The 25318-nt window shown below is 32.3% G+C and overlaps 1 protein-coding gene across 2 annotated transcripts in view; it reads right to left on the reverse strand.

Moving 5' to 3' along the window:
• The window catches only part of CHD1 (chromodomain helicase DNA binding protein 1), a 73806-nt gene that overhangs the window by 17258 nt on the left and 31230 nt on the right, over positions 1-25318 (reverse strand). For both annotated transcript variants that reach the window (XM_055312829.1, XM_055312830.1), the window contains exons 7-26: positions 24913-25184; positions 23271-23496; positions 22783-22883; positions 22359-22537; positions 21601-21728; positions 20906-21122; positions 20148-20237; positions 18959-19149; positions 17852-18040; positions 16347-16509; positions 15351-15503; positions 12651-12722; positions 12017-12166; positions 8906-9054; positions 8218-8314; positions 8005-8100; positions 6027-6203; positions 3246-3406; positions 1914-1955; positions 533-663 (exon numbers count right to left, since the gene is read on the reverse strand). In XM_055312829.1, the coding sequence (XP_055168804.1) occupies positions 533-663; positions 1914-1955; positions 3246-3406; positions 6027-6203; positions 8005-8100; positions 8218-8314; positions 8906-9054; positions 12017-12166; positions 12651-12722; positions 15351-15503; positions 16347-16509; positions 17852-18040; positions 18959-19149; positions 20148-20237; positions 20906-21122; positions 21601-21728; positions 22359-22537; positions 22783-22883; positions 23271-23496; positions 24913-25184 (2984 nt within the window). The remainder of the gene's footprint in view (positions 1-532; positions 664-1913; positions 1956-3245; positions 3407-6026; positions 6204-8004; positions 8101-8217; positions 8315-8905; positions 9055-12016; positions 12167-12650; positions 12723-15350; positions 15504-16346; positions 16510-17851; positions 18041-18958; positions 19150-20147; positions 20238-20905; positions 21123-21600; positions 21729-22358; positions 22538-22782; positions 22884-23270; positions 23497-24912; positions 25185-25318) is intronic.

Raw genomic sequence — 25318 nt, forward strand, 5'->3', positions numbered from 1 at the left:
TAGCAGATGTGGATTCACAGAAAGCATCTCTTAGAAAGCATTTCAAAAAAAAAAAAAAGAAAGAAAGCATTTCCATAAACGTTTTATCAACTGCACAAGATACATCAATCTATTAATAATGTCACCTTCTAAATAAGTATCCTAGTGTATCTTTTTCAGGATTATTAAATCTTATCTAAGTATTTTCATTTAGGTAGGTAAATTATGAAATAAGCTTAATGAAGTATCTATGCCCAAAGCCAGTATCACATGTGTACACTACATTTTCCCAGCCATCTACACTAATAATACAGTAATTTATAGTGTTATCAACCAGCTACAATATACCAGACAGACAGACTCCCTTGCTTTCTATAATACAACTCTGTTACCCATTTCTTATTACCCAAAAACAGTCCTGCTTTATTTTTTAAAGCATCTTTTAAGAGCGACGAATAGGTAACTGAGATGTAATACCTACATAACTCGTTAAAAATTATTTGAAACTTCCATTTACCTCTCTTTAAATCACTCTCACTTTAATTTTTATTACCTGTTCGCTCTGTTCCTGAAGAATTATCCTTTAAAGCTTTAATGCAACCATTATGCACCAATTCTCCTAGTCGTCTGAGGTCTGTTTCTGACTTATCAACTAATTCAGCATCCCGAGCAATTGCATCTAATCTGTTAATGAAATGATATAATTTTCAGTTAAACATTCAATGAACTGGTGTAATTTAAGACAGAATAAGTTTTACTCTACCTCAAGCTCTACAAGTCACTCTACATGCCGTACAAATTCTAGTTCACATAAATGCACAAGACATATAAAAAGAAAATTTTAAAATGTTAAAATATTTGCCAGGAAAACAATTCATTTATATAAGCAAGAAAAATAAAGTAAACCAATTCATTATAGAACAAATGGTATGCTTCAAACTTGAAGACTATGTAATAATTCTATAAAAGCTTTTCAAAACCGATTAAATCTTAAATTCAAAAATGATTAAGCATTGTAATACAGATGACCCTTGAGCAACACAGGCATGAACTGGACAGATCCAGTTACATGTGGATGTTCTTCGATAAATATAGTAATTCTAAATATTCAAAATAAAACAAAATTACTTTAAGAGGGAGTTTTGGAGAGAAAAAAATAGAATTAAGCCAATCTGAGTCTTTGACACTGTATTCAGACAGTGGGTATGCCACAACAAAGGACAAAGAATATTCAAATCAGCAATTATTGAAATTAATCACTAACTTAAAAACAAATTTTTCTGATAATTTCTTTTTTAATAGTTTATATTAAAAGGAACTATAATTAGGATAACTTAAGAAAACTTCCGTAGTAAGGGAAAACTTAACTGGTGTTTAAGTCAAAAGACTATATTAGCAGGATGCCTGGGTGGCTCAGGGAGTATCTATCTGCCTTTGACTCAGGGCATGATCCCAGGGTTCTGGGAACGAGTCCTGCATCAGGCTCCCCAGGGAGGAGCCTGCTTCTTCCTCTTCCTATGTCTCTGCCTCTCTCTCTGCGTCTCTCATGAATAAATAAATAAATAAAATCTTTAAAAAAAAAAAGACTAAGTTAGCAACTGACCTTCTCTAAAGAATAAATCTGCTATTTTATGTTTGTGATGAAAAAGATCGGATGAAAGCACAATTATAAAAATGCTGAATATTTTACAGACATGTGTATTTCACAGGAAACTTCATTTGTAGGTAAAATTTTAGAGCCTAGAAAGAATTATGAATATGAAATCCTTTAAAAAAGTCTATTTGAAATCTGCTTTCTACAGACTAACTTTGTGAATGATTTTCAAGGCAAATTTAGCAAAGTAGCTAAACTGAATAGTGGTATATATAAATAAAGCTGACAGCATGAAACACACATTCTATAATTCTATGCAATTATAGACAAATGTATTTACCTTTCCAGAGGGCCACCAAATTTCTTGTAACTCTTGATAAACCTAATAGAAAATAATTGTTTGGTTTAAATGTGGGCTTCACTATCCATTAAAAAATAGATTTATAAACATACAGAAATAAGAAAACAGTTGTTAGTGCAAAAGTTAAATGAATAAACTATGCTAAAAACAAAAATGTTAAAACGTTAAGATATACTAAGTAAAACAAGACATGTTTTAACACCCAGGATGATGTTTAGAAACCAATATAAATAAAACAATAGAAGCTAAATTTTATTTTAGAAATTACTTTATTATTTTCACAAGACAAGTTCAAGGCTACCACAGGAAGTGTATCCAGAATTATCAATCAATCATACTACACCTCCTCAACATTCCAAGTATTGATAAAAGTTTACTGAATCATAGCTTTAATTCAGATGTATGGTATTATACCAACAGTGGAAAATAAAAATTTTACTTAAGAACAAAGCTACCCAAATGGTTGATGGATGAGGGGAAATATCCAGGAAAAGTAGAAGTTGAAATGTTCTTCAACTAAAGACAGAAAGTCCAGCAAATCAGGTGGTCATAAAAGTACCCTTAATAAAATCTAACAATGTATTTAGTTTTCTGGTAGAAAGAATGAGGAAGAACTTTATCGGTCAGGTCTATGATTTAAAAGAAAAGAGTTACAATGGCTTGAAAAAAACAACAGACTCTCAAAATACAACAGTGAGCAAACCTTTTTACAAATTTCATAAGCAAAAATATTACATAAACAAAAGTAGGCTGTTATCCCATTCCCCTTATTATAAATGTGTATAAAGAAACAAACATACTTTGAAAGAAAAGTAGAATTTATACTACATAACTATCTTACCTCAATTACTATTTGGACATATCAGAAATGCTTTTAACATTGTTCTTTCAAAAAGCAAATCTCAGTGTTAAAAAACTAGAAAAATATGGAACTAAAGTATTCCCACATAAAAACAGTAATATCGGGACTCATAAATGCAGTGATAAATTTTAATAAATAAATCTAACGTACTAAAATATATATTATTCAGAAGGGCCACTATTCTGAACCTCATTAATAAAACCAAAAAATTTTAGCAGTCTAACAGACTAACAATAAATAAATAACATGCAGAGATTAGATACGAAACTCTTATTTTCATAGCTATCATGAACACCCCAAAATAGAACCATACAATCCCTACACAATTATCATATATTTCCCTTCTCTAAAACTCTCATCTTAATCTTTGAAAATTATGGGATTTGTGTATTTTAGTTCCACCTCCTAACAAAAGCAAGTTGAAGTAAAATAGTCTTATGTCATCTTACCGCCGAATTTCTGCATCACTAAATCCTTTGATATTCTCTCGAGGAATAGTCCGTGGTCTTCCACGTTTCTTTGGCCTTTTCCTTTCTGAGATTGAGTCACTATCAGATCCAGAATATCTCCTACTTCTACTGCGCCTCCCTTCACTTCCATTAAAACTAATCTGGAATTGGAAAACAAAAATGCATCTAACCTTAGACTTACAGAAGGCTTCTACTGTAAGAGCAAAGAAAACATTACAAAAGAAAAGACTGAGACTGAGAGAACTAACAAATTCAAATGTCTGGATATCAAAAAAAATTCTGTAAATAAAATTTAAAAGCAATTAAAAATAAAATTAAAAACAGAGAAAAACATGGCAGGTTAATGACAAAGAGTTATTAATGGCCCTAACATCTTTAAAAACAATCTTAAAAGTCAGAAGGAAAATACAAAATTGCCTTTCTTTTTTTAAAGATTTAGAGAGAGAGAGAGAGAGAGAGAGAGAGAGAATGCACGTGAGATGAAGAGAGGGGGAAAGAAAAATCTCCAATAGATTCACCACTGAGCAAGGAGTCCGATGCTCGATCTCACAACCCCTGCCATCATGACCTGAGCAAAAACCAAGAGTTGAACACCTAACCAAGTGAGCCCACCAGGTGCCCCCAAAATTGTCCTTTTGTAACAATATGAGAAAAATTAACAAGCAATTAATCAAATAGAATAAACAAAGAATTAAACAACCTCAATGGTAAATGTCTTTTAAATGAAAATTAAAGTAACAATATTTATTTATAACACCCATTACTTAACAGAAACATCAAAACACTTTCTGTAAGTCTCTGGAATTTTTCCAAACTCATGGTGCACTTTCTGAACTCCTAATATGCTGAGACCTAACTGAAAGTCAAAGATAGTATTCAGTTCTTACTCATTCTAACCTCCTCCCATCCTTTCACAAGAAGTAATATGGTGCTGTGCTTACCACGTACTATAAAAGGAAATCATTATGGGGCTGGCCAGAAATAAACACTAACAAGAAACTACATACATGGTCACTTTCAGACCAAATACACATTATTTAGCTCCATTTCTGCATCCATCTTTTCCATGATGTAAAAAGATGATAGGATGCCACCACGATCCTAATAACAAATCTCATCTATAAAACCCTAACCTCTCTTACACATCAAAATCATTAGGCAACCTAATAGTCTAGAATATATGAGATACAGTAGAGCTTGTAAGAAAAGACAGAACTTGAACACTGGCTCACCTGTGAAAAGCAAAAATGGTAGACAGCAAATAAGATATAGGCAGACAAAAGGAAGTTGGCTAAAACTTGCTAAAGGCTGAGTTTGGGTAACTATGAGAGCACAGGATCCCTGGAAATGAAAAACATGGAGAACAGAGCTTGTACCCTCTCTCAGACACTCCTCTGCAAAACAGGTGCTCATGAGTGAAGACTGGAATCAGGGCAGGAGATCAGAAAAAACTTTCCTTCCAGATACTGGCCTGGAGAAAAGGAACAGTTTTCTACTGCACTGAGAGCACCCAGAGGAAACATAACACAGAAGCAGGAAAAGAAAAAGAAAATAAAAAAATTCTACCCTGGGGGAAGGATAGCGGAAGGATGACTAAGCAATTGCCATACTTGCCTCATACTCAAAATTTAAGGAGGCACCAAAAAAGCTCAGTAATCAACACAAATAATCTTGTAACATAATATTCTAAAAAACAAAACTTAATTCAAACAGAAAAATCTAGTATTAAAGTTTCTTTCCTTTTGCTGTAGGATCTCATGTAGCCTGGCACGGCACTGTTACCATTATTTAAAAGTCTCCTCTATTTTCTTCATTTGGGTTATAAAATAAACAGCAGTAAGTTTTTAAAAATTCATATCACAAAAGGTATGCTCTCTAATGATAATAGAATTGAACTGGAAATCAAAAACAAAGACACTTAGAATATCTAACAAATATCTGGAAATTAAACACGCATCATAACAACAACAACAACAACAACAAAAACAAACAAACCAACAAAAAATACCTAAGGGTCAAAGTATATCATAAGGCAAATTATGATATACTCTGAAATGAATGAAAATGAAAACACAACCAGGTACCAAAATTTACAAGATTCAAAAAAGGCAGTGCTTAGAGGGAAACTCATAGCATTAAATGATAGTAATATTAGAAAAGAAAGATCTTGATTCAATTGTCTTAAGCATGTATCTTAAGACACTAAAAAAAAGTAGAGCAAATTAAAGCAAAGCAAAAAAAAAAGGGGGGGGGGTAATAATGAATAGAAATCAATGAGTTTGAAATAGAAAAATAAACAAAACCAGGGATGATTTTTTGAGGGATATTATTAATAACTTTATGCTCATAAATTCAATAACTTAGATAAAACGGACAAATTCCTTGAAAGAAACAAACTACCAAACTCAATCAAAAAAAGAAATATTCTGAATAGCTCTTTATTTATAAAAGAAATTAGAGTTAACTTTTTTTTTAAGAGTTAAAAATTCGAACAAAGAAAACACCAAGCCTAGATGGTTTCCCTGACAAACAGTGACAAACATTTAATGAAGAATACCTATTCTAAACAAACTCTTCCCAAGAGCAGGAGTAAACACTTTCCAATTGATTTTATGAGGCAAGAATTATTAAATTAGATGAAAACATTATAAAAGAAGGAAACCATAGGAAACCATAGACCAGTATACCTTATAAACAAAGCCAATCAGTCCAAGTATAAATACCCTTACAACAGACTTATCTTTTAAATGAAAAGGTCACCTGTTTTGCACAGTTTCTCATTCTCGGGAGCATATAAATTTCTTCAAGTTCCTTTTGCCTTTCTTCCTCTTCTAATCGTCTTCTTTGATCTTCTGGAATTATTTCCTCCCAATTCTTTGAATTTCTTTCTGGTTCCAACTCAATGTCATCCTCATCCATATTTGAAAAGTTGGCAACCTTAAATTCCAGAATTTTAACAGAGTAAGTATTAAAGAAGAATTCGTCCTTAAGTTACATTTTGTGGGACAAGAAGTGACATATTCAGAATAAGGCAACAGAAGTTAAATATCCTCAGGATAATGAATATGACTATGGATTTGGTCAAAGTAGAATAAACCAAAAGACTTTTAAGAATGATTCTCTTTTGTCCTGCTGCTCAAGGAAATTAGTTGACAGAACAAAATAATTTATAGTAACGTGTTAAATCATCTTCTGCCAAAAATACACTAGTCCATTAACTACAAAGTGTTGTAGAACAACCCAATATTCTCATTTTTATAATCATAAAAAGTAGTACTAGAGCTACTGACAAGACAAAAAGAGCTCTGGGTCCTTAGGTTCCTAGCTTCTTTGTTGCTTAAAAAAGAGAATAGAAAGAGCTAACTTTTGTGAAGATTAAATAAGACAATACATTTAAAGAACTATGACAACTCTGGTACACTGAAGGGATTCATTAAAGCTAATTACAGAAACTGGATGATAAAAACCTATGCTTATCCTGTGTAAGGAATAAGACTGCAAATGGTATTCATTCTCTCATGTCTATTATTTAGTTGTTTATTTACCTTAAAGATTTATTTATTTGACAATGTATGTGTATGTGCACGGGGGGCGGGATACAGGGAGAGAATCTTCAAGCAGGCTCCCTGCTGAGTGTGGAGCCCTACATGTGGCTCAACCCCTAGACCCATGAGATTATGACCTAAAGTGAAACCAAGAGTCAGATGCTTCACCAACTAAGCCACACAGGAACCCCATATTTATTACTTAAATGTGATGGAAGCCCTAAAGCCAGCAGTATAGGAGTATCAACTCACTCATATAAAAGCAATCTGTATTTACTTTACTTACCTTATCAATGACATTTTTTTAAACTGCCAATTAGTCAAATTAAAACTAAATAGTATACTTAATATAAAATTAATCACAGCATACTCAGAATAAGTACCAGTTCCAGAAACCTCATTTTTCCTTAAGATTAAATAGTCGTCTGACTTATCTCCCTGCTTTTAATTCTTACTCCATTACACTATATCCTCCACACTGCAGCCAAAGTGATTCATTAAAGTTACAGAAGTTTTTATTCACTGCTGTGTCCCTGTGCATGGCACACTCGAGGGGCTCAATCAACATTTGCTGGATGAACAAATGACACAAACCGAACTGTGGAAAATGGCCAGAGGAGCCTGCTTCTTTATACAAAACAACTGACATACAACTTACTCCATGAGGCTGGCTGACTTATGTTGCTTTAGGACTCCTTCCAACCTTTTTGCCCTCATTTATAAGTACTAATTAATAGGCATTCATTGCTTACATGAACTGATTAACTTGAGTTTTCTTAGGTGTGATAATGCTTAATTTAATCCTTTGTCAAAAATTGCTCCAACAAACATTAAAAGCCTTCCATCATAACTATCTACATAAGAGATAATGTTCATTAATTTACCCATATATTTGAGGATGTGCTATTTGCCAAGCACTTTTTTAGATGCTAATCAAAATAACAGCTGTCCTCATTCCACTAAATGTACCTATTCATGAATGATTTGGTCCTTTTCAAAACAAGTCGCTACTGGTTTGTCAGAATAAGGGAGAAAAATTTTCATAGACTATAGCAAATTTTAAGACAAAAATGTTAATAAATTATGTGGATTGTGCTTAAAGAAATTAATAAAACATGAAATGACAAAAAAAAATCAATCCCTTTCAATTTTAATAATTTTAAGGAAAAAAAATAAAAAGAAAGGAAATCTACCTTGAACTGGGAAAGCAATTCATCTCCTACAGTTAAAGGGCCTGGTTCATTTTCATGAGTTTCAGCTCTCTTCAAGATTTCATCTATATCCATTTCCTATAATTAGAAAAAAATCTTTAAGTATATTTTAATATATTTTGAGGTAAATATACCTTATACTTAAAAGTCTACAGAAATGGCACATTTTGAGGCAATTTTTTTTTTTTTTTTTACCTGGGGCTCTTGTTCTTCTCCTTCAGGTTCCTTAAAAAGTTCTTCAGCACCAAACTTTAAAATGGCTGATAATTCCTCTTTATTGAAAGGAGTGGAACTAAATCAAGAAAAACAAAAATGCTTAATACTAACAGTTAACAATTTAATATTTACATTGCTGTTTTATTCACTATTGATACAGTCAACTTTATATAACTAAGTTATATGACAGAGTCAGACAGGTGAATTATTAGTTCACTTATTTTAAAAATAAAGAACTTGAAACCTGGAAGTTAAAGGAACTTCTCCCAAGACTTATAAAACTTGAGTCATGAATTCAGCACTTAACATATGCCTCTGACTAGAAATTACTCTGGTGCTTTAAAAAATTAAAAAAATTACAATACTAAATATGGTGCTTCAAAGATCTATTTATAGTATGTAATACTTCAGGAGAATGATTGTAGAAGCATTCTAAAATGATTTTTTTAAAAATATTAAAGTAACTACCAGGGTACCTGGGTGGCTCAGGCAGGTAAGCAATCTGCCTCCGGCTCCCACCGTGATCCAAGGGTCCTGGGATAGAGCCCTCGTCAGGCTCTGCTCAGCAGGAAGGCTGCTTTGCCCTCTCCCTCTACTTTTCCCTCACTGCCCCTGGTTCATGTTCTCTCTCTCTCAAATAAAAAAATCTTAAAAAACAATGAACTACCTTGAGGGAGCAGAACCTGTATGTAGTACTGTCTTCCCCGTCGTGTCCATTCTCTGAATCACAAGATGATCTAAAACCATCTTCTTTTTGGCCCTTTCAAGTATATCCTCTTCAACTGATCCCTTTGTAACCAGACGATAAATATTCACCTGTGAAGATACGTATGATAAAACATAAAATGTAGTAAGAAGGCTCTGTTTTGCTAATCTGAAATACCCAAATACTGTATAGAGCGGGAAGCTCATGCTACATGAAATTTTAATAGGTCAAAATAAAAATTAAAAAATATATACCAATATATATATAAAAGCTAAATTTCTTCAATTTGAAGATGATTTTGAGGTTGTCCTTCTTACATTTTGGTTACGAGATTTTATTGGCTTCTTTTTATTTTCTAAAAGTAGTAATAGTAATTTTTAAATTATCTTTTAGCTGAGAAAAAAGGGAGAAAAAGTAGAAAATATATGATAATTTACACTACGTTCCCTTAATTCTGATTAATGTTTCATACTCCACAGAATCAAAAATTCTGTGAACCATCCCCCCAGGGTAATGATGAAACCCTGCCATAAACAATGCTTTCTAAAATAGACAAAAACTGATGTGTAGAAATTTGGCCCTATTTCTCAAGGTCAGCAGTTCCATATCAAACAGTACCACCATATAGGGATATTTTGAAAATTTATGGGTACATTTTTATAGTTTTTGTAATCATTAATTAGGTGAGCTTACGAGCACTTCTAGAGCATAGGGACCTAGGACACTAGACATTCTGCATTAAAATGGATATTGAGGCACAAAGACAAACTATCCCAAGTCTTACAAATGATTTTTTAAAACTTTTTAAATTATTTGGAATCAAATTTCAAATTCTATTTTAATGTAAACAAGAAGAGTTTTAATGAAGTTATAATATATACAATTTTTCAGCATTGCAACTATTCCATAAAGCAGATAACTGAGTATCTTTTTATTTAATCTCTGTCAAAGCTATCATTTCCAAATGTGTTTAGTATTGATGTCACCAATAAAACTCATTTGGATTACTCAACTACACTCATTTTGTAGTCATTGCATATAAATATTTAAAAATAGATATGAAATACCTTTGTGTCAGATTTAAAACCAAATACTAGTAAAACAGCAGGTACATGCATAATTTCACTCATGTGGAATTTGAAAAAACTAAACAAATGATGATAGAGGAAAAAAGAGAAAAAGAAGCCAACCAAGAAACAGCCTCTTACCTATACAGAACAAACTGATGGTTAACTTGAGGAGGTGGGGGAAGGAGAGGGGGGTGTTAAATAGGTGATGGGGATTAAGGAGTGCATTTATTGTCATGAGCACCAGGTGTTGTATGGAAGTGCTGAAGCACTATATTGTACACCTGAAACTAGTATTGTACTGTATGAAAACTGGAATTTAAATAAAAACTTAAAAAACAAAGAAAAACCAGCCAGGTACATGAAGCACAGGATTCTTACTATAGTACATCAATAATGAAACAATAAAAAATGTATCTCAATAACCATTAATAAAAATATATATATGTGCACATTTATATATTTTAAATTAAATGATAATGTATTAAATAAATGTATTATATTTTAAAGTATATTCAATATTTATATCACATTTATTTTTTTAAGTTTTGTAACATAACAATAAGAAATCTATGTTACCATTATTTTGTGAGCTTATTCAGATATTCTTCCCAGAGGTCTACCATGTAACTTTCTATATCTAACTGGTTCTTCTAATATATCCTCTACTTTCTATCATCTATTAGATAATGTGGTGCCCTTTAAGTAGTCTTTAAGTAATATAAATGGAATGTGAATCCAGCCAGGTGTTGAGGATTTCAATATAGGAAGGGTCTGTTTAGTGCAATTAACCACTATCCCCCATCTCATTCATAAATCAGGGCTCTTTTGACTATTCACATATAGATTAGGCCCAGCTCATATGTGAGATTATCTTATTTCCTGATCATCTACTCTTTGACAGTCTACAATTTATCCTGGTATGTTATTATCTGTACTTCAAGATTTGCCTCTCTTTATAATGTGCAAATAAGTGTTGTTATCTAATTTTAATACTAATTTTTACTCTCTTATGCACCAATATAACCCTTTGTACTTTCTATGGAAAAAGAGTCTTGCTCTTATTTCCCCAACTCTTAAATTTATTCTTTATATTCTCGTGTAGTACTATAGATTAAAATATGTATTTTTTTTAAAAGAGGCTCTTTTAAACCTAAATTGGTATTAGGACATTCAAATTATTTTCAAATTCATGTATCCAACTCAAGGAAAAGGTGGTGCTAAAAATAGCTGTTGTAAAATGGGACCATTGCTATAAATACAAGCTTTCACTTAGGGGTATGCAACATTGTTCCAGAGTATAAAAAATCACAGAAATAATAATGTATTTCTGATGACAGTTTTGAGAATTATTTGGGTAAAATATCTTCTCAGTTTAAAATTATGGGCATATTTTTCAGTAGAAAATATGAAATTTTAAAAGGGTAATAAGATGTGGTAAGTCTTTCTGTGCTACTTGTTCATATCTCCACTCTAGAGAAGTTTGAGCAGCACTATTCTAGGTAGAGTGAATTAAAATACAAAGACCAAGGCATCAGAATGATGACAGATGTTTTTTCTCAAGGCCTATTACAACAGTGCCAGATAGCTGTACAAAAACTGTAACGAGAATGGCTTTTTTGTGTAAAAAAATCTTATAGGCAAATGGATAAAATACAGGCAAACACAAAGGTAGCAATATACTAAGCAAAATATCTTTTAATAGTCAAAGTAAATAAAGACATTTTAAAGTTTATGTTTTGAATGAAAAACATTGGTTTTCTACAGCTGTAAACAGAATATGATTTAAAGAGGGTGCATAATCCTATTTTGGCACAGTTACTTCAATTCTGCCAGACTGACAGGTGATTTTGAGAAATGACTTCCTATGTACCTTATCTGTTAAAGAGTAACATGACTGTGTTCCGATGATATGACCAGGAGGATAAACCAAAGTCACTTCCAAACACTGATGATCATAAAAAAAAGAAACTTTAAAAGTAAAATAAATGGAAAAAAATAATACCTGTTTCTTCTGCCCAATTCGATGAGCTCTAGCCTGTGCCTGAAGATCATTTTGTGGATTCCAATCAGAATCAAATATAACAACAGTGTCAGCAGAGGCTAAATTAATTCCTAGGCCTCCAGCTCTTGTGGAAAGCAAAAAGCAGAAATCCTGTAAGGAATCATAAATATGCTCAATTTTAAGTTCTTCTGAATTGTGACTGTAAGTAATAAATAGGAGAATTTTACAATTGATGTTTTGAATTTTAAGGTATTTTACCAATAAAACTAAAAGGTAGTTTTAAAAAATACTAATAAAATACAAAAACCTTTGACAAAACCAGGCAACAAGACTCCAAAATACAAATATACATTGGGATAATGTAGACCAAGTTTAAAAAATTCTAAATAAAATTGGGCTAATTTATAAATTTATAATTTATATGTTTATAATTTATAATTGAAGCAAATTAACTGTCCTATGCTGAAATAGTATTGATAGGAAAGGGTAAAATTCTTCAGATTTAACACAGAATACTGATTTTTAAATCTCATGTACAAAACAAAGTTGGCTAACAAAATTTTTTTAAATAAGAAACAAGCACGTGATTAAAATAATGATTAAAATAATTTGCAATTTTAAAAAGCACTCATACCTCTGATCCTTCAGCATTAAAATGATCTAGAGCTTGTTTTCTCAGCTCCCCCTTTATTGATCCATCTAATCTCTAGAATAAAACACATTAAAATACTGCATATAACAGAATCAAATATTTAAAAATATTATAATCAATTATAGAATTAAGTTAGTAGAAAAGGCAGCATTGCTTTTGCTAAGACTGTAAGAGTAGAAGGTACTTCTTAGGCAAGAAGACCATGCCCAGCCATTCTCTCTCTCAAGTTTGTGCTCTTAATTACTAAAACTATTTCCCTAGTAAATAATGGCAATGGCAATCATTCTGCCTGAGTCTCACTATAAGAAATACATTTTAGATGTGAATGAGTACACAGCTGTGCACCCAAAGCAGGTTACGTGACACAATGTATCATGATAAACTCTAATGCATTAAAATCTATTGCATTTTTTGAAAATGTTAGTCCAACGCATTGATTCCCAGTTCCATTAACAGGTTACAGACCAACAACCATCAGTGTCACCTGAGAACTTGGAAATGCAAAATTTTGAGCCCCATCCCAGATCTACTGAATCAGAAACTCTGTGAAAGGGGTCCAACAAAAGCCGCTGATTAAGTCTGAAAGTCACAGATTTGGGCACCATGGGTTCTAGTCAAACAGCCTGCATTTGAGTGTCTTCAGTATTCACGGGTGCCTGGGCAAGAGATCTTGACTTTTCACCTTGTTCCTTTCTGAGGTAATGGACATGATAGTAGTACTTCCCTCAGAAAATTCAGAGGATTCAGTGAATTAACACAATAAAACAGCACAGTGTCTGACATATATTGAGTGCTTACTAAACACTAGCTGATATCCACCCCCCCCAAAAAAAAGAAATTGTGCTATTTGTTTTTCATTAAAAATCATAATTAGTATAAACTTTAAAAACTAAGCATATCATTTATTGAGGTATGATCTAAACCAAAAGAATGTTAAAAATAATTTTCTCTGGAAATTAATCTGGGAATGAGAAGGGATTAAAGCCAGAGAACCACTGATTACAAGCACTTGTTTACTATTTGTTTTGTTTGACCACATACACGTAATAGTTTATCTAAAAAACAAACCAACATAAGGTTGAGGCGAGATAGAGAGGTGGAATGGAAAAACAGGGTAATAGCTAAAGGGTAGTTTCTTTTTGAGGGGAAGAAAACATTCTAAAATTGATTGTGTTGATGGCAGCCCAAGTCTGTGAATATATTAAAAATTACTTAATTGTGCACTTCAAGTGGATGAATTGCATGGGATGGAAATTACATCTCAATAAAGTTGTTAAGGAAATCAAACAATGATACTTTTTCGTAGCTTGAATGACTATATATTTCTCAATCATGTTCATAGCACCAAAAACCTGTCCTTCAAAGCAGACATTAATTACCACAGCGGTAATGTTCTATTTATTTGTAATTATCTGCTTAATGTCTATCTTCCAGATTAGGATATAAGCTCCAACAGAGCAGGGATTATATTTGCTGAGGTTCATCATTATAATTCTGCTTCTATTTTACTGCCTGCACTAAATATGTATCATTTACTAGTTATGGGAGTGTTTACTAGGTTCTAAGGACTGTTCATGGAAGGATTAAATATGGATTAAATAAATTATTAGAAAGTACTGAGACTAGTACTTGACTCTAAACATCACTCATTCCTATTAGCTTTAATTACACTGAATCGATTTCAAGATGGAATATACACCATTTTGGTCGTTAGTATCTTCGTTAGAGTAGTCTGCAGTTTTATTCAGCAAACTGTGTATCAGAATAATTATGAGAATATTATTCTTCAGAATCTGTAAGTCCTGGTAACATTCACAAGGAATGCTCTTTTTCTTCCTCAAACTAAAGCCTAATACATAAGGCTGCCCATTTAGATTTGAGCACAGAAGAGGAATATATAATTAAAACAGAAATCAGAGAAAAGGAAAAACTGCTTTGCTGCTAAAATGCAAGGTCAAGAAGAAACAAATAATGCCAAACAGAATTTTTAATTTTTATTTATTTATTTATTATTTTTTTTTATTTACTTATGATAGTCACAAGAGAGAGAGAGAGAGGCAGAGACACAGGCAGAGGGAGAAGCAGGCTCCATGCACCGGGAGCCTGATGTGGGATTCGATCCCGGGTCTCCAGGATCGCGCCCTGGGCCAAAGGCAGGCGCCAAACCGCTGTGCCACCCAGGGATCCCGAATTTTTAATTTTTTAGAGAGGAAGATGGGGAGGAGGAGAGGAAGAGAGACAATCTTCAGCAGGCTCCACAGCCAGTGCAGAGCCTGATGCGGAGCCAATCTCACAACCACAAGATGTTCTGAGCCAAAATCAAGAGTCAGGCGCTAAACTGACTGAGCTAACAGGCACCCCACAAATAATTTTCTTAAAGATTTATATGAGAGAGGGAGACAGAGAGAGAACACGGTGGGGGGGAGGGTAGAGGGAGAGAAAAATCTCAAGGAGACTCCCCACTCAGACCCTGAGATCATGAACTGAGCCAAAATCAAGAGCTAGATGCTTAACCAACTGAGCCCCCAGGAGCCCCCACAAATAGAAATTTTTAAAACAAATATGTTATTTTATGTTATCTTAAGAATAAGTTTATATAGAAATCTATACACAGTTAATTTTATAGAACACCTTCAAGAATCAAATGAAATTTAAGTCAAAAACAAAAAACGAAATGCTTACTTGAAAGGGGAATTGACGGTATTTCAAATATTCTGCAAGTATATCTAACATCCGCACCATTTGGGAAAAAATAAGAACTCTATTGCCTCGTTCTCTTAGGCGAATTAACAGTTTGTCAAGAAGAATCAATTTTCCGCTACTACGGATTAAGTGCTAGGAAACAATAAATTACAACTGTTACAGCATGTAAACAGAATCAATCAAATGAAACAAATGTTCCACTTAACAGTTCACCTTTAATTATTTAAAACTGAAATACTGTATTTTTATAATATTGGAAAATAGTTTATTTCAGTTGTGAAAGTTTCCTAGGACCCTTCTAGGATCATTTTGATCTATGACAAGCTAAAATTTTCGTTGCCATTTAGCACCTAGGCTCTCGTCACGTTTAGGGGGCAAAGGGGTCAGTTTTACTTTATTTGCTAGGTATTACACTACTTCTCCAAAAATCTTAGCTGAAAAACAATACACTAAAAGCAGCAGCAACTAAAGGTTTTAAAATAGTTAAGAAAACGTTTTAATTTATACCTATCAGTCACTGAACCTACAACTATAAAGCAGTACTGCGGCTGGATGGCAGCTGTGCCTTCTTCACACTTCTCATTTGTCTTCCAGAAGTGATAAAAAGGGTAAAATCTGAGGTCAAGATATTTTTCTCAAGATTACCATTTGCCATATCACAAATTCAGCATATTCACTGACATTAATTCTTGTCAATTAAGAATATACAAAGGGATTTCTGCTGGATAAATCTTAGTAGTCCCTTCAAATCCATTTTTAGAAAAATTATTAAAATAATTGGATAAAATTATAATTTTAAAGGCTTTCTTATAAAGACTTAAAAAAAAAAACAAAACCAACACCGCTAATTATACCATAACCAAAGAGAATTCCTAACCAGTATATTAAAGCCATGTGCCATTTTCAGTTATAACTGAAATAAGCATTTCTAGAATTTCGTTTTACCATAAGGTAACAATATTTTAAAATCCTTACTTGTAAGGCCTCCTGTTTATTATAGAATTCATTATTATCTGGTGGTTTAATGAGGTAGCAATGGTTACAACATTTCTTTAGCTCCATCATTATGTTCAAAAAGCCTGAGGTACTGCCCTTGGAACCTTTGCTGAGGGCTTTATAATTCCTAGTTAATATCCATCTGTTTAAAGAAAAAGAAAAAAAAAACACAAAAATGAGGCTTAGCAGAGTATTTATCAGAATAAATTCTAAAACCATAAAAAAAACAATTAAGCACCAAAGCAAAACTGCACTATTATGATGTTCACAACTGGATATACAGTGGACCAAACCTTATTCATAAGATTGATGAAGTTCTTTCATAACGTAAATGAGAACACAACAAATAACCTATTATCTGTGCAACACACAATAAAAAGGCTTAATGTAACACAGTGAATACCATGTATTAATCCTTCCCCCCACCCGCCAAAGTTACTTCAAAAATTACCAACTGTCATCTATATTAACCCTCCTACAAATTTTATTAGATTAGGAAACCAAAACCCAATTTCTTATAGACCTACAAGAAATCTCATAAACATACCTGGTTTACTCACAATGCCTCCTCTAAATTACAATAACACAATACATATTCAACTTGTAGAAAATTTTGGGTGGTTATTTTATTACTCTAAAATACTTAATAACTATGTAACATTTCCCCTCATCACAATGTACTTTGTCTTCTACCACCTTTAATTTTCTTCTTTTTTTATGAGGAAGTCTTTGAGGGATTTGAAACAATTTCACCTCTGATTTGCCTCAAAATGATAGGAGGTGGGGGAAATGGGAATGGTTAGATAAAATAAGACTGGCTACGAGTTGAAAACAATGCTGAGTGTTGGGAATTTATCATATGACCCTCTTTTTTTGTATATGTTTGAAATTTTCCACAATACAAACCTAAAATTTATGCAATATATGTATTTCTTTCAATGTATGGCACTTATAGACTTTACCATGAAATAAATTTCTGAGAATCTAAGTGCATGTAGCAGTGTTTTTATGCAACTAAATGTTTAAAAAGACATTAGGACAAATATTCCCTTTTGATTCTTTGAAGTACTACTGCACAGATTTTATATATAGAAATTATCTAAAGTATGATTAATATTCAATGGGGAAGTCAAAAATTTTGTTTATTTTTCTGGCCTCTGTCAATTAAGTAATTATCATAATTACAAAATAATGCCTTAGTATTACTAATACTTTAGTATTTACACTGAACGGAACCTTCTATATGGAAACAAAGCATAAAACAAACTCAAATTAATTACGAATTAATCTTAGGTTAGCCAAGAACTTGAACATGCCATTCAAGCTCTCTTTGTTCAATGGTCCAGAGAGTAAATCTATTCTAAAATTCAAGAACTGTTATGGCTCTACAAACCTACTGTGCTGTGGGACACCTTGATGAGACAAGGTTACAGGAGATTATTTAGAATTAAATGTCTAAAACATGTGCTCTGTTTACTGCTTACTTGTAATACTGTTTCTGTAAAGCACTCATTTCCATTCTTAAAATCTGCTCAACTTTGGCAGGAAGAGATTTTTCCACATCTTTTTTAACTCTGCGTAACAGAAACGGCTCAAGCTCCTTGTGGAGGCTTGCATAACCATATTCTCTGCCTTTCCCATGTTCTTCTTCAAAATCTTCCCAGGAAGAAAACCTTAAAAATTTAAGAAAATGGAAGAATCATTGAAAAAAGTCATATAACGTGAGTTTTTGTTTTTTTTTTTAAGATTTATTCATTTGAAAGATAAGAGTGAGCGCTCAACGCCAAAGAGACAGCACCAGCAGAGAAGAGGGGCAAAGGCAGAGCAGACTCCCCACTAAGGAGGGAACCCGATGCAGGGCTCCATCCCAGGGCTCTGGGACCTTGACCTGAGTGGAGGAGGGCAGCCATCTGGGCGCCCCTGCATATGAGATTTTTGAGAGTAGTCATATATAAGCAAAATACAGACTTTCAGGAAAAAAGATTTGCTAATATTAGCCACTTCTAAGAATTATCCTTCCCAAGAAATCCACCATGTATCTATATAAAGGTGAAACATGAATTGTTTTATATAAATTATGATTCTCCTTGAGTAAAAGATGTTAAATAAAATTAAATATTTTCAAATACAGAATTATCACTAAAATATTTCTCAAAGAATGCAATTTTAAAGTTCTGAATCTATTGAAAAAGAATGTGATATTAAACAAGTTATCTAGCCCTTATTTAATCTAGTTTTCCTCATATAGAAAAGGGCATTACCAGTACCTTATTATTGTTACTGCTACTTTTAAATACCAGGAAGGACACTATTTGTTTTTCAAGAGAATTTTATTTTGAACATGGGCAAAATTAACTGTCATAATTTATTATACATGACTCAAACTTATTTACAAAACTGAAAACTTAAAATATTATTAGAAATATGAAATGCTGCATCCCATGTCCTTTATTTTCCTTCTTATAAATCTGTGGTCTAATGTTCTAGGGCAATAAAACTTCTTGTGGACCTTATTACCAACACTAATAATTTTCTAGCTAAACTAAAGATACAGAACTAATATTAAAACCGTATATCCCAATTTATCTTACTTTTCTGGCATAATGAAATGTAGCAAAGACCAGAGCTCTTTGAGGGAGTTTTGTAGAGGAGTTCCAGTAATAAGGAGACGGTGATTGGACTTAAAGTCTATTAAAGTTTTATACAGAAGAGAGTCATCATTCTTCAATCGATGCGCTTCATCTACACCTATAAACGCCCAGTTTAGACCTCCAAGGAATGCCTTAAAATGAACAGAAGAACAAAGTTAAATCCTTAAGAGAAAATTTAAATTCAAATTACTAAACTGAGGTATATTAAAATTAAGAGCAAACTTCTGTCTTTTTTCAAATAAAAATTATATTATTTCAACATTTACTGAAATCCTCAAATCAAGTAACTCAACATACAAAACAAAGTTCCTTCCATGACTAATTCACCCACTGGAAAACAGAGAATAGCAAACGAAAGGTTTTACTAGCTTACACATTCATTAAAAAAAAACAAAAAACAGTATCATTAAAATAGTATCATTTAAAAATTTTTACAAAAGATTTTTAGCCGAAGGCCAGCAGAAGCCTCTACTAATTTAGAGAAAACATGATATAAGTTTGGAGGTGTCTTATGCCAAGTGTAGGAATAATTCACTGTACGATTTTTATGAACTGTGGATCTCTAATATATAAATGTTAAGTCTCTGACTTAAAACAGAAACAGCCTGATTCTGTGATTTAACAGTTCTGTGTTCTGGGAGACAAGCTCATTAACCTCTTGTGAGACTGGATTTTTCTTTCCAAAAAAGCAGAAATAGCTGTATCTTATAAAATAGATGGGAATTACTTGAGATATGAACTACAAAGAATTAACATCTATAAAGCATTTAGCATAGTGCTTCTTTTTACTAATTTTCCTCCTCTTTAGAGACCTTACAAATCAACATATTATGCCGAATTAGCTTTACGTAAGTCAACAGCTGGCAAACTTCTCCTATGAAGACCCAGATGGTAAATATTTTAGCTTTTTGCAGACAATGTGTAGTAGTCTCGGTCACATAACTCTTTGGTTGTTTTTATACTGTCAAAAAATGTAAAAACCATTCTTAGTTCAAAGGTCATAAAAAACAAGCCAAATGTGACCCACAGGATGTAGTTTGCTGACCCATGATTTATCTTCTCATCCTATCCACAATACATAAAGGAAAAAGGGATATACACCAAACAGAAAAGCATACGTAATACATACCTTATCCTTCAGTAAAATTTCATAAGTTGTTAAAAGTATATTAAATTTTAACCGTTTGGTCTGGGGATGCATCCATTCATGAGTTCGTATCTATCAAGAAATTTTAAAGATAGTTTTAAGGAAAACATTAAGTATACTTTTATTTGAGTATCTAAAAAAAAAAAAACCTTCAAAGTACATAAAAAACTATATGTTTATGTAAGAAAATCATTTTAATTCTTAAAACAGTCCAACAAGCTAGTCATCTTATTTATAAATGAAATATAAATACCACAGTACATCAAAACCTGTAAAAAAATAAAGCGGACACGTTTTTAATACACACTTTCCACTGATGGCAGTTCTCATTTAACAAAACACAAGAGATCAATTCTTTTAATAACACAGCATTTATGGATGAAATATGATATCCGAGTCTGCTTCACAATATTTGGGAGGAAAGTACTCTGTAGAGGTACAGATGAAACAAAACTGGCAATGCATTGAAACTCTGAAGATGGAGATGGGCACACAGAGGTTTATTACATTCTTCTGTCTGCTATCCTGTATATTTGAAACTCTCCATAAGAAGTTTAAAAACATTTATCATATAAAGTAATACTCAACTGAAAATAGTCTTTTATTACAGCCAATTAAACATGTATTGAACACTTACTTTGTGGCAGGTTTTACACTAGAAATTAAGACTATAAAGACAAAATACCTGTCCTCAAAGACAAGTATGTCTATATTTTTAAATTTGTGGAGAAACAACTTACCATATTTCTGCTGTTAATGTCACCTAAATAAACCACAGCATTCATTTGAGAAGCCCATGTCTGAATTTCTCTTTGCCAGGAAGTAAGGGTGGAGAGTGGTACTACTAACAGAAAAGGTCCATATAATTGATGTTCGTGAAACAAATAGTTCAGAAATGAGATCGTCTGTATTGTTTTTCCAAGGCCCATTTCATCAGCAAGTATACAACTATTTCCTCTACAAAATTAAAAGCAAAAATTATGTATGCAATTAGGTTCAGAATTTTACAAAGACATCTTTTTACATAACCCATATACACAAATTTAAATTTAGTTAAATTTAATTTAGTTAAATTTAATTTAGTTAAAATTAATCGGACATACAAACAAAAGACCACTTTTATTAGCTATAAGTAAGAAATTTTAGTAAAGGCCTCTGTAATAGTTTAAATGGACAAAGTTTACCATTTTAGTCCAAAGGAAGCTTAAAGATTTAAAAGTAATAGGAAGTAGTGCAGCAATTAAATAGGTTAAACTCAAACCCCACTGGATTTTCTTCTTAATATGTAGTATTACTTACATACTAAGGAAATTTAAAAACCTGCATATAAACGCCAAAATCTTTATCCTTGATATTGATGGAAATCTTTTCCTAATCCTGGATTTGTGAAATTCCTATGCCCTCAAATTAAAGAGACAATTCAAAATATACTTACTTGCACCAAGAGTGAGCAAGCCAATTTAAACCATTCAGTTGATAATCTCTTAATTCTAAACTTTCATGTCCTCCAATATAGGACGGCTGCTTCTTTAGGGCTACAAATCTTGGCCTTTGTTTTAATACCTTTAGTAGAAATAAAGGTTAATAAGAACTATTAAATGTGAGAATTTTAGAAGATCAAAATCTCAGCTTTTACTGTAAAATTTGAAATTTTATCTCCAATTATCAAGCTCAGACATTCCATGGGTCAAAATATATCTCAGGATTCATTCAAAGAAGATTGTTATGTCTTACTGTAACAGCCATGTACAGTGATAAATATTTTGTCTTCTTTTTTTGGACAGAAAATGATAGAAATAAGTAATAAGAAATAAGTAAGTTCCTGCTGAAATACTTGAGTCTTACACAGTTCACAAGCAAGAGCTTTGTTAAAGTCTTTCAGTAAGCTTGTGCAGCCCTGATCTAAGAAATAAGCCACTCAACCGGCTTAACTTTCTGATTTCTAAATTACCATTACCAGTTTAACTCAATCTTGTAATGACAAGTGACAGTTTCACTCACCAAGGCTACAAGCAGCACCACACCTAAGACCACACAGCAATTACAGGAACACCATTTCCTCTAAGACCTATCAACCAAGTAGTTCTCTCTTAGCCTATCTGAAATCAGGATCCAACTCTCTATTTGGGCTTGTAGTATTTACAATGCATAAATACTATTTTCAATTATTTAAAAATTTCAAACAATACTCACTTTGCAATCTTTAAAAGGAGTGGTTTTTGATTGATTCCTGCTAAAATACTCATCTATGCAGGCTTGAAACTTTTTGGAAATTAGAGCTCCATCCTCCCAGCTGCATTCTGAGTATGGAAGGCCCTGCCATTTGCAATAATAATCAGGATAACCAGCTGCTGACTTCTGATTGGAATGAGCTGTGAGATAAATCAGGTATTTATTTATTTGTTTTCACACTGAATCTTATCTGAGGACTAATTTTTGGTAAAAAAAAAAAAAAAAAAAACAAAACAACTACACAAGCAAAAATTAGTCCACTGGTTTACAATACCCTATTACAGTAAGACTACTACCGTATATGATGTGTAAGCCGTAAATTTGCATTTTTTTTCAGGTCAAGCATGGAAAGACACAAGTTTAGTTAAAATCACTTATTACTAACCAATTATTCGTTCCACTATTTGATACTGTTTATGTAGATCATCTGTAAGTTCTTGCTGGCAATTGTAATATTCCACATCTTCTGGAGAAGCATTTTTCAACCTGAAAGATTATTAATCCAGAAATAGACTTCAAAATCTCCCCTAAATAACCATTTCCCCCAAATACTATCTATAGCATAAAATCTCCCATTTGCCACTTATCATGTGAGTCAGCTGAATAATGAAGAAACTGAAATAGAAATAAAGTGAAGAATCATTAATTTTTAATTTTATATATGTATAACTTATAATATATGGGATACATTCTACATGACTGTTATTAAGAAGTTTAGATATGGCTATTTTTGAAAAGTTTTACTTTCAAATACAATTAAGTCTATAAATAATTAAGTTATTACTGGATTCTTGACTATGTATTCCTTATTAACAAAAAAAGCTTAGTAATGATCTCTCAACTGTTAAAAAATTAAATCTAAAACGTATTTACCATCTTTTTGTTTCCTGATCTTTTTTCTTATAATTATCCAATTTTTTCATTCCTCTAACATTCTGCTGCTTAAGGGTTTCTTCTGTTTCCCAAGTATTGTGGATATGGGACCATCCTTTCCATTTAATTAAATACTGGATCTCTCCTGGTTCCTTGTTTTTCTCAAATCCTGCATTTGGGTCACCATCTGCTTCAACTGCATAGATGGTTGTAGTAGCACCAGTAGCTGAAAAAGAAAACACAATAATGTAATTCTGTTATAAGACTGTTTCCTTCAACTCAAAAATTCAAGAATATGAATAGAAAAATGTATGCACTTTTAAATAAGTATCAGGGTACAAGAATTTAATTTAATTTGGTACTACCGATTACATAAAACAAACTCCGAATTTTAGAATGGATAGATTATCCAATTTAATCCCTCAGTTTTAGAATAAAAAAAAAAAAACATGGTCAAAAGACAGAGTGGCACACCTTAGATCACACAGCAATTTATAGTAACTGATGACTGGCTGCCTTTAAAAGCTGCATGTCCAAAACCATTATGTAGGAGGTATATGTACCCCTGTGTTCAATGCAGCATTATTTACAACAGCCAAGACATGGAAACAATCTAAGTTATCCATCAACAGATAAAGAAAATGTAGTAACACACATATAATGGAATACTATTTGGCCACAAAAAAGAAGGAAATCCTGCCATTTGCAACAACATGGATGAATACTGACGGCATTAGAAATGAAGTAAGTGAGACAGAGAAAGGCAAATACCATATGATTTCACTTACATATGGAATCTAAAACAAACAAAAACCTTACAGAAAAAGAGATAGATCTGTAGCTACCACAGACAGCTAAGCAGGTATGTGTGCGTGGGGAGGTGGGGGGGGGGGAGATAATAATGCAGATATATACAAACTTTCAGTTGTCAAATAAAGTATTAAGGATAAAAAAAATAAAAATAAAAAAATAAAAATAAAAAATAAAAAAATAAAGTATTAGGGATGTAATGTACAGCATAATGACCATGGTTAACACTGCTGTACAGTATATTTGAAAGCTACTCAGAGAGAAGGTTCTAAAAGTTATTACAAGGAAAAATTTTTTTTCTTTTTATTCTATCTATAAGAGATGATGGATAAATATAAACTATAACTTGTGGTAATCATTTTTGCAATATATGTAAATCACTATGCTATCTACCTTAAATTTTATACAACACTGTATGTCATATCTTGACAAAAAACTTGAAAAAAACAAAAACTATAACAAAAAAAAGTTATAGTACATGTCACGATAACTAAAAATGACCTACATATTTGAGATGAAAGAAAAAAAATTTAAAAAGCAAACTATTTGTGAAATTGAAAGTACCTAAATAATAACCATTATTCAGGCATGACAACAGAAAAGCTCAAATACATAGGTTAAAAATTTTTCTAATTATCTGCAAAATAAATGAAGTGAGGTTAAGTGAATTATTCTGTGAGAAGAAAATACTCTGGCTAAGGAAAGTAAATAACAAATAAACAAAATAGATGATAAGCCACCATCTTAACTTTCAAAACTGAAATAACTTCAAGAAATTACTCTACTAAATATGAAACAACCAAACAATAAGTATGTTTTTTTAAGAAAATACCTCCTTTTCTCCCAATCCGACAATCCATAAAACGTTCTATTGTTTCAAATTCCTCTTCCTCAGGTTGAGGAACATCCTCTCCACAGACTTCCAATAGATCATCAGAATCTGTTTTCATTTCTTCATCTTCTTTATAGCTAACATTGACAGTTGCTTGGCGACGAGAACTTCTTTTATCATTATCATAATCTTCTTCATCATCTTCCTCCTCAGATGAATCAATCTGTCTCTTTTTTTGTCCAAGAATTTTCTTCCCATTTTTTGCCTTAGATCTAGGTAGGGAAGACCAGAGGATAGAGGTGTTTTACAAAAGCACTAGCATAAAACAAGATGCGAGACACTATACACAAAAAGAATTACCTTCTGTAACCAACAATTTTCAGCATCAAATAAAGAACATACTAGA

The sequence above is a fragment of the Nyctereutes procyonoides genome, unplaced genomic scaffold (assembly GCF_905146905.1).
Source record: "Nyctereutes procyonoides isolate TBG_1078 unplaced genomic scaffold, NYPRO_anot_genome, whole genome shotgun sequence".
Taxonomy (NCBI): Eukaryota; Metazoa; Chordata; class Mammalia; order Carnivora; family Canidae; genus Nyctereutes; species Nyctereutes procyonoides.